Source organism: Zeus faber, assembly GCF_960531495.2.
Source record: "Zeus faber genome assembly, chromosome: 10".
Classification (NCBI taxonomy): Eukaryota; Metazoa; Chordata; class Actinopteri; order Zeiformes; family Zeidae; genus Zeus; species Zeus faber.
Window position 1 is genome coordinate 32,631,698 of NC_137199.1, and position 13,226 is coordinate 32,644,923.

The 13,226-nt window shown below is 40.8% G+C and overlaps 1 protein-coding gene across 4 annotated transcripts; it reads right to left on the reverse strand.

The window, feature by feature from the left end:
• Nucleotides 1-1,610: 1,610 nt before the first annotated feature.
• On the reverse strand, nucleotides 1,611-12,457 carry pcgf1 (polycomb group ring finger 1). Of its 4 annotated transcripts, none has more exons than XM_080008081.1 (9): nucleotides 12,356-12,457; nucleotides 9,719-9,824; nucleotides 9,222-9,374; nucleotides 8,657-8,728; nucleotides 5,425-5,530; nucleotides 5,237-5,279; nucleotides 4,231-4,317; nucleotides 2,570-2,650; nucleotides 1,611-1,782 (listed from the first exon to the last, which is right to left on the reverse strand). In XM_080008081.1, the coding sequence occupies exons 1-9, from the start codon at nucleotides 12,440-12,442 to the stop codon at nucleotides 1,735-1,737; spliced, it is 783 nt and encodes a 260-aa protein (XP_079864207.1). In that variant the 5' UTR covers nucleotides 12,443-12,457; the 3' UTR covers nucleotides 1,611-1,734. The 4 variants fall into 4 exon arrangements, with proteins under 4 accessions (XP_079864207.1, XP_079864204.1, XP_079864205.1 ...); XM_080008078.1 differs by having other exon boundaries at nucleotides 4,231-4,314; nucleotides 12,356-12,448; XM_080008079.1 differs by lacking the exons at nucleotides 1,611-1,782; nucleotides 2,570-2,650 and adding an exon at nucleotides 5,614-5,692 and having other exon boundaries at nucleotides 4,227-4,317; nucleotides 12,356-12,448.
• Between the last annotated feature and the right edge of the window lie 769 nt (nucleotides 12,458-13,226).

The following is a 13,226-nucleotide window of genomic DNA, read 5'->3' on the forward strand; positions in this document are numbered from 1 at the left end:
TAATAATAATACTAATAACAATGATATAATATGAAAATTAATAATAATAATACTAATAACAATGATATGATAATAATAATTATTATGATAACAATAATAATTATGATAACAATAATAATAATAATAATAATAAAACCCCAGTTGGCATCGGAATGGTCAGTTTTAAAATGCATCTAAAACATATTGAAGGTCTAATCTGGAACGATTCGCGCTGCTTTGTGAATTTATAGTCAGTTGTTTTTATTTACAGCTAATATATACATTTTAATTTTAAAACATGGTTGAATTTAAAATCACCAGGACGTATGTTTGCATTAAATGAAGACGTGTTATGAGCAGTAACTGTGGAAACAGAACAACATTGAACCCAAATCATTTGGGTTTTAGTAGAACAAGGACAATTTTGTCGCTCTTAAAATGTCCTTGTTCTTTAATCTGTTTATTTATCCACGAAAAATATTCCAATTACACAAAGTGTCCGTATGGAATGTCAGTTAAATGACAGTTAAAAACGTGCACTTCCACTGTTTTTACTGTATTTGTTTTTCTGTATAAAAGTATTTTTTCGCGGGAGCTGCTTCTCTTTTTGAAATACCACGTGCGCCCCCTGCTGCTGCTCTGTGGAACTGCAGGGCCTTGAACATCAAAATACCTTTACAGACAAATCCCCTGGAATTTAAAAACCACTACAATGATAAAATAACAAATAATAACTTCTACAATCTGAGCCATAAAATGATCAATCAGTTCTTCTCCGAAAAGCTATGGAATAATAGTAAATCCAGTTAAGATAGATATAGGTATAAGATAGAGCTAAATGTCAAATAATGTGTATAAAAAATGAAATGTACAGCTGACTTCAAGGGAACAGATCTAAAGCAGATCCACGGCTTCATCAGTTTAAATGTCAAAATGACACATTTCCAGGAGAAATTTGTACGGGAGAATTTGTTTTAGCTTTTAGTTCTACAAAAAAAAACAAAAACAGAACATATTGAACCTCAGACTAAAAAAATAAACTGCTTCAATTTGTTAAACCGACATTTTTGAGGTTTTCTCAACATAAAAAAGCACACATTAATATCCCAATTTTAGCTTGAGAAAACCTCCAAATGTAATACAGGTTTTACTAATTAAAGCCATTTTCAAGTTGAACCAGCAAGACCATTTTTTCTGCATAAACGCAGCTTTTATATTTTTGTAAACAACTTGTCTGTTTACACGCAACATTCTGAGCACGTCACACACACACACACACACACACACACACACACACACACACACACACACACACACACACACACACACACACACACACACACACACACACAGTTTCCCCCTAAATCCAGGATTTGTTCCATCGTTTCAGAAAACATCAAGGAAAAATACAATGATTTTGAAGGAATGGATCAGATTTCCAAAACCAATTACCTGACTGTTCCAGGGCCGACTGCTCCCAAATCTCCTCCTCAAAACCCTGTGGCTCCGTCCGTCCTGTTCCCAGACATTGTCGTTTTTAAATATATATGAAATATAAGAGATATTTCCTCATGGTTTGAGATCAAAACCTCTCCTCCCCAGCTTCTCAAATCAAAATAACAAAATCTATATTGTTTTTCATTTCAAATTTATTTTCAAAAATACAAAACAAGGAAAATAAGTATATGTACACAAACTATTAAAATAGAATATATATTATACAAATATATACAGCGGTGTTTCCAGTGACGTGCTCTATCTCCTCTTGTCTTTAACCGTGTAGTGAAGCACCAGCGGCTGAGCCTGAGGACAACAGCAAATACAACATCTCAATCCACATTTCCACTCATTACATCACCGTCATATTCACCGTCCCAAAGGGAACCAAAGGCTTTCTCCACCGTCACCCTGCAGGTCAGCCGCCCTGATCCCTGTTTTTATTCATGTGACTCAGATCTGGTTTTTATCACAACCACATGAAACCTTTTAAATTTGAACTCCCTTCATGACAAACAGGTCGGGGCCACGAAACACCATGTTTTATCAACAGCCCCGGATCTAAAACACTGTGTGTGTGTGTGTAATTGGCACACATTGTGTTTTTATTTTGGATGTATTTTATTTGACTCAATGTCCTTATTGAAAGAAACAAAAAAAAAAGCAGCGTGCCACCGTCTGGGTCTCAACATATCATCTGTGAGCTTGAGCCGAGGTTCACGCTCCCGCCCCCGCCCGCCCCAGCCCCGCCCCGCCCCAGCCCCAGCCCCGCCCCGCCCCAGCCCCGCCCTGCCCCGCCCCAGCCCCGCCCCAGACGGTGCTGGGCCGTGGTGCATTTCCCTCCATGTTGCCTTGCGTGCGACATGGTGCTGCGTGTGACCTCCTTGCTACTCGTGCACATGCAGAGTCAGTTCAGCCAAACAAATGATAAATAATCAATAATCAATGAGATCTGAGCGGTGACGGCTCAGCAGCACCAACCTTCCAGGTTCAATAAGTTGGAATCAAACAAAGTGAGTTTTTGACAAAAGCTGCTTGAGGTGACGAAGCAGATTGAAGATGAAGATGATGAAGATGATGAAGATGACGTTACCTTCCCAAACCAGTGTGAGAGCCAGAGCCGCTTCATGGTCATGTGATCAGGAAGAGACTCGTTGTTGAACAACATCTGGACCTGGAGGGCAGAGCACCAGGGGTTAACTACTAACTAGTCGACTTTTAACTACTAACCACTCCACTCCATAATATTACCTAGTAACTACTAACTAAATACTACTAACTTCTAACCACTCAGCTCCTTAACATTACCTAGTAACTACTAACTAATGACTACTAACCACTCCACTCTTAAACTTTAACTAGTAACTACTAACTAAATACTATTAACTACTGAGACTAACCACTACATAATATTACCTAGTAACTACCAACTAGTCAACTATTAACTACTGACTACTAACCACTCCTAAATATTACCTAGTAACAACTAAAAACTAATAACTACTAACCACTCTACACCCAAATATCACAGAGTAACTACTAACTAGTCTGCCACTAACTAGCCAACTATTAACTACTAACCACTCCACTCCTAAATATTACCTAGTAACTATTAACTAGTCCACCACTAACAAGTGGACTATTAACTACTAACCACTACGCTCCTAAATATTCCCTAGTAACTACCAACTAGTCAACTATTAACTACTCACTACTAACCACGCTACTCCTAAATATTACCTAGTAACTACTAACTAGTCGACTATTAGCTACTAACTACTCACCACTCCACTCAGATATTACCTAATAACTACTAACTAGTCGACTATTAGCTACTAACTACTCACCACTCCACTCAGATATTACCTAATAACTACTAACTAGTCGACTATTAGCTACTAACTACTCCACTCAGATATTACCTAATAACTACTAACTAGTCGACGATTCACTACTAAGCACTCCACTCCGAAATATTACCTAATAACTACTAACCACTGCAAAATATTACCTAGTAACTACTAACTAGTCGACTATTAGCTACTAACTAATAACCACTCCACTCATAGATATTACCTAATAACTACTAACTAGTCGACTATTAACTACTAAGCACTCCACTCCGAAATATTACCTAATAACCACTCCAAAATATTACCTAGTAAATACTAACTAGTCGACTGTTAACTACTAACTAAAAATGATTAACTACTAATCACCCCACTCCAAAATATGACATAGTAACTACTAACTAAAAACTATTAACTACTAACCATTTCACTCCTAAATATGATCTAGTAACTACTAACTACTACCAACCACTACACTGGTAAAAATGACTGAGTAAATACTAACTAGTCGACTATTAAGTACTGACTAGTAACTACCAACTAAAAACGAGGAACTACTAACTCCTGACTACTAACCACTCCACTCCTAAATATTACCTAGTAACTACTAACTAGTCGACTACTAACTACTGACCAGTTACTAACTAAAAACGAATAACTACAAATCACTCCACTCCAAAATATGACCTAGTAACTACTAACTAAAACTATTTTCTAACCACTCCACTCCTAAATATGACTGAGTAAACACTAACTAGTCAACTAACTAATCCTTTAGCAGTGAGCTAAAATGAGCAACTACTAACGAGTTACTAATGCACGACTGAACTGGAATTACTGCACTAGTCCACCATTGACCTAGTTAGTCCACTAACTAGTCAGTCGTCCACTAGTCTAGTGGTACCTGCTGCTTGTCCACGTTGAGACGGTGACACAGAACCTTCCTCAGATGTCGAACTTCAGCTCGAACCGAGCAGCGAACAAACTTCTGCTGCAGAGAAAGAAACATGGATTCATACCTGTAATAACACCTGTAATAACACCTGTAATAACACCTGTAATAACACCTGTAATAACACCTGTAATAACACCTGTAATATGTTGAATAACACCTTTAAAAGATGAATCATATCTTAAATAATGTGTTTAATAACATGTTTAATCACATCAAAATATGTCTAATAACACCTTTAAAAAGATTAATAACATCTTTAACACGTTTAATAACATTTATAATATTTTTAACAAGATGTTGAATATGTAATATAACACGTTTAATAGCATGTTCAATAACATAGGTAACATGTTTTAAATCATATAAAACTCTTCCCTTCAGACAGTTGAACATTTAACTACACGTTTGACAACGATATGACTCGTAAATAATAAACCCGATTGAAATGAATGATGAACAATATTTTGGATTTTAACTTCCTGCTGATGGTGACCGCACTCCAGGTCAAAACCGTCACTCTCTTCAGCACATTACACTCAGTTAGGATTGTCAAACATCACAAACGTTACATTGGAATTTTTTCGTCCGTTTGAGAGATGTTTGTGTTTTAGTTTCACGACCTTCATTCATCAACTTTTACAGTAAAAACATCAAAACTCATTAAAAGTTCAAACGACTTCAACGTCATTTGAAGCTCAGCAGCACAGGTGGCTCCAGAGCGACCTCTGCTGGTTGCGCTCAGCACTGCAGCAGGCCGAATACTACTACGTGTAGATGTAACATGAATATTTGCCAAAAGTAGACTTCTGCATGAGGATTTAAAATGGATCAATTATCAGTTATTATTAAGGAGAGGAGAATAATAGCCCCACCCCCGTCTGCTGGAAACAAAACTGTGCGGTAGAGTATAAAATATATTTGAATAAAAAGCCATCAGGATAGAAATGTGTTTTACCTGGAGCGTTAATTTATGTTTCTCCTTCCCAGGAAGTGAGGAGCTGTGAAGACAACATGGTCGCCAGAGAAAAGGTTTCATCACCATCAGCAGTTTCAGCTCTTTCAGCCACACATGCATGTGTTACTTAATGGAAGCATATTGAACACAGGGGTAAACAAAGCCTGGCTCCACAGGCACCAACGTACCCGTGTCTCTCCAAACAGAGTGAGACCTGCTCGTCGTATCTGTAGAAATGAGCCTTGGAATGATCGAAGCTGGTGTAGGGGAGACCGGCCGAGTCGGAGAGCGAGTCTGAGGAGGACACCACAGAAACACTCTGCTCACCAGCGACAAACACTCGCACGCCATAATGACACTTGTCTGTTAATAATGACCGTTGCCACGGCAACCTCTTCTCCCGGTTTCTCCCGTATCCCCCGCTACTAACGACAGCAGCTGCTCCATCAGGTGACGCTGCGTAGAAACTACAATGAAGACTCACCTCCAGTTTGACACAGACAGGAAGGAGGTTAATATTAATATTATTATTCATATATTAAATAAAAGTAATTACAGGAAACACCTTCTTCATATGTAGGAGAATAGTTCACTGTGTTGTTGTGACTATCTTTCTTGGTGTACACTTAAAGTAGACAATCTAGTCATAAAACAAGTAATACTAGTTATAGTCTAGAGAACATACAAATTGCACTGAACATGAAGTGAAATTCTTTTTTGGGAAAAAACTCCCAAGATTGTGTTGGGCAAAGTTCAAATAGAAAGAAAATAGAACATAAATAAGAATAAAAATGTAAATAGGAGTAAAAGTAAAATAAATAAATAAAGTAAGGTTAAAAAAATATATATATAATAATCTATATACAGCATTTAAAAAAATGTAAGTACATACATAATTATGTACAAAAAAATTATGTAACAAAAAAATGTAACTTATACGTGTGAAATATTTGCAAACTGGGAATAGAATCATAAATATCAATGAATATCAATGTGTACAAGTGTTAGAGCAGTGAGGTGGACACAGCTTGTAACAGCGTTCAGTGTCTGTCTCTGTCTGGAGCTGTTGTGGTGCTGTGTCTGGAGGGGTGGCACAGTAGTACTAGACCACACACAGTAGTACTAGACCACACACAGTAGTACTAGACCACACACACAGTAGTACTAGACCACACACACAGTAGTACTAGACCACACACAGTAGTACTAGACCACACACACAGTAGTACTAGACCACACACAGTAGTACTAGACCACACACACAGTAGTACTAGACCACACACAGTAGTACTAGACCACACACAGTAGTACTAGACCACACACAGTAGTACTAGACCACACACAGTAGTAGTGCTGAAGCACACAGTAGTAGTAGTAGTAGTAGTAGTAGTAGTAGTAGTAGTAGTGAAGCACACAGTAGTAGTAGTAGTAGTGAAGCACACAGTAGTAGTAGTAGTACTGAAGCACACAGTAGTAGTAGTACTGAAGCGCACACAGTAGTAGTAGTAGTAGTAGTAGTAGTAGTAGTAGTAGTAGTAGTGAAGCAGACAGTAGTAGTAGTGAGGCACACAGTAGTAGTAGTAGTAGTGAAGCACACAGTAGTAGTAGTAGTAGTGAATCACAGAGTAGTAGTAGTAGTAGTGAATCACAGAGTAGTAGTAGTAGTAGTAGTGAATCACAGAGTAGTAGTAGTGAAGCAGACAGTAGTAGTAGTAGTAGTGAAGCAGACAGTAGTAGTAGTAGTAGTAGTGAAGCAGACAGTAGTAGTAGTAGTAGTAGTGAAGCAGATAGTAGTAGTAGTGAAGCAGGCAGTAGTAGTAGTAGTAGTGAAGCAGGCAGTAGTAGTAGTAGTAGTAGTAGTGAAGCAGACAGTAGTAGTAGTAGTAGTAGTGAAGCAGACAGTAGTAGTAGTAGTAGTAGTGAAGCAGATAGTAGTAGTAGTAGTAGTGAAGCAGGCAGTAGTAGTAGTAGTAGTGAAGCAGGCAGTAGTAGTAGTAGTAGTAGTAGTGAAGCAGACAGTAGTAGTAGTAGTAGTAGTGAAGCAGACAGTAGTAGTAGTAGTAGTAGTAGTGAAGCAGACAGTAGTAGTAGTAGTAGTAGTAGTGAAGCAGACAGTATTAGTAGTAGTAGTAGTAGTGAAGCAGACAGTAGTAGTAGTAGTAGTGAAGCAGACAGTAGTAGTAGTAGTAGTAGTAGTAGTAGTAGTAGTAGTGAAGCAGACAGTAGCAGTAGTAGTAGTAGTAGTAGTAGTAGTAGTAGTAGTAGTGAAGCAGACAGTAGTAGTAGTAGTAGTAGTAGTGAAGCAGACAGTAGCAGTAGTAGTAGTAGTAGTAGTGAAGCAGACAGTAGTAGTAGTAGTAGTAGTAGTAGTAGTAGTAGTAGTAGTGAAGCAGACAGTAGCAGTAGTAGTAGTAGTAGTAGTAGTAGTAGTAGTAGTAGTGAAGCAGACAGTAGTAGTAGTAGTAGTAGTAGTGAAGCAGGCAGTAGTAGTAGTAGTAGTGGTGAAGCAGACAGTAGCAGTAGTAGTAGTGAAGCAGACAGTAGTAGTAGTGAAGCAGACAGTAGTAGTAGTAGTAGTAGTAGTAGTAGTAGTAGTAGTAGTAGTGAAGCAGACAGTAGCAGTAGTAGTAGTAGTAGTGAAGCAGACAGTAGTAGTAGTAGTAGTAGTAGTGAAGCAGACAGTAGTAGTAGTGAAGCAGACAGTAGTAGTAGTGAAGCAGACAGTAGTAGTAGTAGTAGTGAAGCAGACAGTAGTAGTAGTAGTAGTAGTGAAGCAGACAGTAGTAGTAGTAGTAGTAGTAGTGAAGCAGACAGTAGTAGTAGTAGTAGTAGTAGTAGTGAAGCAGACAGTATTAGTAGTAGTAGTAGTAGTGAAGCAGACAGTAGTAGTAGTAGTAGTGAAGCAGACAGTAGTAGTAGTAGTAGTAGTAGTAGTAGTAGTAGTGAAGCAGACAGTCGCAGTAGTAGTAGTAGTAGTAGTAGTAGTAGTGAAGCAGACAGTAGTAGTAGTAGTAGTAGTAGTAGTGAAGCAGACAGTAGCAGTAGTAGTAGTAGTAGTAGTGAAGCAGACAGTAGCAGTAGTAGTAGTAGTAGTGGTGAAGCAGACAGTAGCAGTAGTAGTAGTGAAGCAGACAGTAGTAGTAGTGAAGCAGACAGTAGTAGTAGTAGTAGTAGTAGTAGTAGTAGTAGTAGTAGTGAAGCAGACAGTAGCAGTAGTAGTAGTAGTAGTGAAGCAGACAGTAGTAGTAGTGAAGCAGACAGTAGTAGTAGTGAAGCAGACAGTAGCAGTAGTAGTAGTGAAGCAGACAGTAGTAGTAGTGAAGCAGACAGTAGCAGTAGTAGTAGTAGTAGTAGTAGTAGTAGTAGTGAAGCAGACAGTAGTAGTCCAGCTCAGCGTGGAGCAGGGGGTTGCTTGCTCACCGTCTCCAGAGGGCTGCAGGACTCGCTCCAGACCCCTGGACTGATAAAACTCCTTAATCCTCTTGTCTTCACCTGTTCAGACAAAAAACACCTTTTCAAGTCGAGTCAGGTTGACTTCACAGTTTTCTTTGAAGTGAAACATCTTTTATTGAACACATTTGACATGAACTTTGGAGCAGGGTGTCTGCAGGTATCAGAGGGTCCAATTCAATCATTTGAGACTTTTTAAGACAAATGTCTGGTGCCATGGCCTCCAGCGTTCAGGATTTTAGCTTTTCCGATTTTTTTTTCCTTTTCTTTCTCCCTTCGTAGTTTTGCACAGTCGCTGTAGTTTGTCCTTCATCACACTGTGTTGAATGTTCAATGTGGTATTTTTACAGTAACTCTCAACCTTCTCCACATCCAGGATCCATTTGATCAGATCTGGTCCCTGGATGTAATCTGATCAACAACACTGAAGTTAGCATCCAAACACTCGTTACTGGACATTCTCTAATGTCTTGGAAGTGGAAAGGCCCCCGGCGGGACCCCGCACGCCACGTTGAGCACCCCTCCTCAGACTCACTCTCCTGCAGCCCGGGCACCAGCTTGTAGACGATGTCCTGCATGACGCGGTCCAGCTTGAGGTTGAGCAGCGGCTGCGTCTCGTGGATCTTGATGTTGCACATGGGGCAGTACTTGCTGGTCTGCAGGTACTTGACGATGCAGCTCTTACAAACTGAGCGGAAGGAAACACAAGACGGTGATTTCATCTCATCCAGACCCTGAAATCAGACATTCTGGGTCCCGTTTAGAATCAATTCAAAAAAATCTTGTCATGTCAGAAACTCGCTCCACATTGTGGAAAACTTTCGGAAGTTTGTTCACGGTGACATTTAAGGTTCATTCCGCAAATGAATGATCATGAAAACTAATAAATACACCCCGCCCTTGAGTTTTAAACTGGTATTAAATGAGAGGATGTCGAGCAGCAGTGGAACAGAACATCTACGAAAACACAATTAAATATCGAAAAATAAGAGTTCCATGAAGGACGCTCTAGAGGTCAAAGGTCAGACTCACAGGTGTGCAGACACTCGGTGATGGTGGTGGCGTCGATGAAGTATCCCGCGCAGAGGTAGCACACGATGTGCTCGTTCAGGTCCTTGATCTTCAGCTTCACCTCCTCCTGGAACACCAAGCACCGGGTCAGCGGCGCGCTCACATTTGGACTGACATGGGAACTCCAGGTTCAGGAAGTAAAAGCCCCGTTGCCGTGTTTTCCCTCCCTCCCTGGAGGTTGAGCTGAGACAGCGCTCCGGCCTCACCTGCGCAGGGCTCTACCTTCCCTTCCCAAAACGCTCCGCTTCATTCCAAGGTTTTATGGTGAAAGAGTCAAGCCGTCGAGTTCATAACACTTTCCATCTCAAATTGCCAAGTAGAAAAACAATCAATGCTACAGCCGGGCGATATATTGTGAAAATATCGATATTGCGATACGGAAACCAAAAGAACCAGCCGCCTGCTCGTAATATCCACATTATGATTGGTTCTCAGATATTTGTGTGTAAATATCTAATGATTCAAGAGGTTGTCACATGACACGAAAATGATTTTAACATAGTATAAGTACAATATGACAATATATCAATATATATCGACAATATAAGCCCAGAAAATGGTCAAATGATGGATATGGAGGTATTCTCCTATACGAGCTGGAGCCTGTTTTTCAACCGCGGTGCAGAGTCTTCATGGAACTTGTTGCAAGATCAAAATTGCATGAATTTAGTTCCAAACAGAACAGCAGCTCTGTTCCATACTGAAAGGGAAAACTACTAGTACTACTATTAATGTAACTATTACTAGTACTATTTATATAACTACTAGTAGTACTTCTAATATAACTACTGGTACTATTAGTAGTACTATTAATGTAACGATTAGTAGTACTATTAATGTAGCTATTAGTAGTCCTTTTAAAGAAAAAGAAGTAGTACTTTTAATAGAATTACAAGTGGTTCTATTAATAGAACTATTAGTAGTACTACTAATAAAACAATTAAAAAACTATTAGTAATACTTTTAGTATCAGTAGTATATATCAGTAGTAATATTTATAGAACTTTTAGTAGTATTATGAATAATAACATTAGCAGTACTAGCATCAATAATGTGAGGAGCACTACGAGTAACACTATTAGCAGTACTACGAGTAACACTATGAGCAGCACTACGAGTAACAATATGAGCAGTACTACGAGTAACAATATGAGCAGTACTACGAGTAACACTATGAGCAGTCCTACGAGTAACACTATGAGCAGTACTACGAGTAACACTATGAGCAGTACTACGAGTAACACTATGAGCAGTACTATGAGTAACACTATAAGCAGTACTATGAGTAACACTATGAGCAGTACTATGAGTAACACTATAAGCAGTACTATGAGTAACACTATAAGCAGTACTAAGAGTAACACTATGAGCAGTACTATGAGTAACACTATGAGCAGTACTATGAGTAACACTATAAGCAGTACTAAGAGTAACACTATGAGCAGTACTATGAGTAACACTATGAGCAGTACTATGAGTAACACTATGAGCAGTACTATGAGTAACACTATGAGCAGTACTATGAGTAACACTATGAGCAGTACTATGAGTAACACTATGAGCAGTACTATGAGTAACACTATGAGCAGTACTATGAGTAACACTATGAGCAGTGCTATGAGTAACACTATGAGCAGTGCTATGAGTAACACTATGAGCAGTACTATGAGTAACACTATGAGCAGTACTATGAGTAACACTATGAGCAGTACTATGAGTAACACTATGAGCAGTACTATGAGTAACACTATGAGCAGTACTATGAGTAACACTATGAGCAGTACTATGAGTAACACTATTAGCAGTACTATGAGTAACACTATGAGCAGTGCTATGAGTAACACTATGAGTAACACTATGAGTAACACTATGAGCAGTACTATGAGTAACACTATGAGCAGTACTATGAGTAACACTATTAGCAGTACTATGAGTAACACTACAAGCAGTACTATGAGTAACACTATGAGCAGTACTAAGAGTAACACTATGAGCAGTACTATGAGTAACACTATGAGCAGTACTATGAGTAACACTATGAGCAGTACTATGAGTAACACTATGAGCAGTGCTATGAGTAACACTATGAGCAGTACTATGAGTAACACTATGAGCAGTACTTATTAGGACATAATAATAAGATGTTTGGTTCGTGGTTCCGTCGCTAAACTCTGCACAACGTTACAGAACAAGTTGTTGTTGTTCACACTTAACTCTGAGTGAAAGTTGAAGCAGCTTCTAAACTCCACCGGGTCCCGGGACCATCCGAACGGTCCCGGACTCAACGGTGCGACTGGACGCCAACACCGAAAACAGAAGCGTCTACACCGGCCACGAAGCAGCAGTTCCCCCGCTGGAGCGCCACGCTGCCCCCCTGCCCCCGGAGCCGAGTCGTAAGGCGCCATCCGCGGGCACCCGGTCCAACGAGCCCACGCTTCCCTCACAAGAACCGCAACCGAGGAGCTTCTGCTCCCACACGGAGGACCGAGCCTCGGGGCAGATGCTCCCGGGCGGACCTGCCCCAAGCACCGGGCTCGTTGCTCCCGCCGCCCCGCTCCACCCCGCGCCACCAGACCTAGGGGTCCGCTCCGGGCTCACCTCGTTCCGCAGCGGGTCCAGCCGGTAAACCGACTGCAGCTGGTTCCGAAGCCGCATCGCCACAGCCAGCGGCCCCTGCTCCGCCATCTTTGATCTGCTCACTTCCGGTACCCGGAAGTAGCGCGAGGGGGGCGCGCGGCGGGCGCGTGCGAGAGCAGCAGATGAGACGATGTGACGAAAGATGAAGCTGCTCCGCGAGTACTACTGCAAGTACTACTGCGAGTACTACTGCAAGTACTACTGCGAGTACTACTGCAAGTACTACTGCGAGTACTACTGCGAGTACTACTGAGAGTACTACTGCGAGTACTACTGCGAGGGCTACTGCGAGTACTACTGCGAGTACTACTGCGAGTGCTACTGCGAGGGCTACTGCGAGTACTACTGCGAGTACTACTGCGAGGGCTACTGCGAGTACTACTGCGAGTACTACTGCAAGCTGCACGAGCAGAGACAAGTATGAAAACAGAGGCTGAAACCAAGGCATGTGTAAATGTATGTAAACAACTAAGTAAAAACAAAGTTAGTAAATATCAGTGAAAGGTTTTACATTTTGCACTAAATCCATGAAAACACCACTTATTTACAGAAAGGCGAGGCAGCGTCTTTACCACCTCAGGCAGCTGAGGAAATTCCGGGTCTCGGTGAGGATCCTCAAGTCCTTCTACTCTGGAGCAGTGGAGAGCATCCTGACAGGCAACATCACTGCCTGGTTTGGGAACTGTACTGCCCAGGACAGGCGGGCCCTGCAGAGGGTGGTGCGTTCAGCTGAACGTACCACTGGAACTACCCTCCCCCCCTTGCAGGAGTTATACACCAGGAGGTGTAGTAGCAGAGCTGTAGGATCATGAAGGATCCTCATCACCCCAAC

Excerpts from the sequence above, each read along its gene's own strand:
- pcgf1 (XM_080008081.1), bottom strand. The coding sequence starts at position 12,442 with ATGGCGGAGCAGGGGCCGCTGGCTGTGGCGATGCGGCTTCGGAACCAG. Across the intron at positions 5,280-5,424 it reads CTCTGTTTGGAGAGACACGG|CTCCTCACTTCCTGGGAAGG; the intron begins GTACGTTGGTGC and ends TTGTCTTCACAG. Across the intron at positions 2,651-4,230 it reads TCAACGTGGACAAGCAGCAG|GTCCAGATGTTGTTCAACAA; the intron begins GTACCACTAGAC and ends TCTGCCCTCCAG.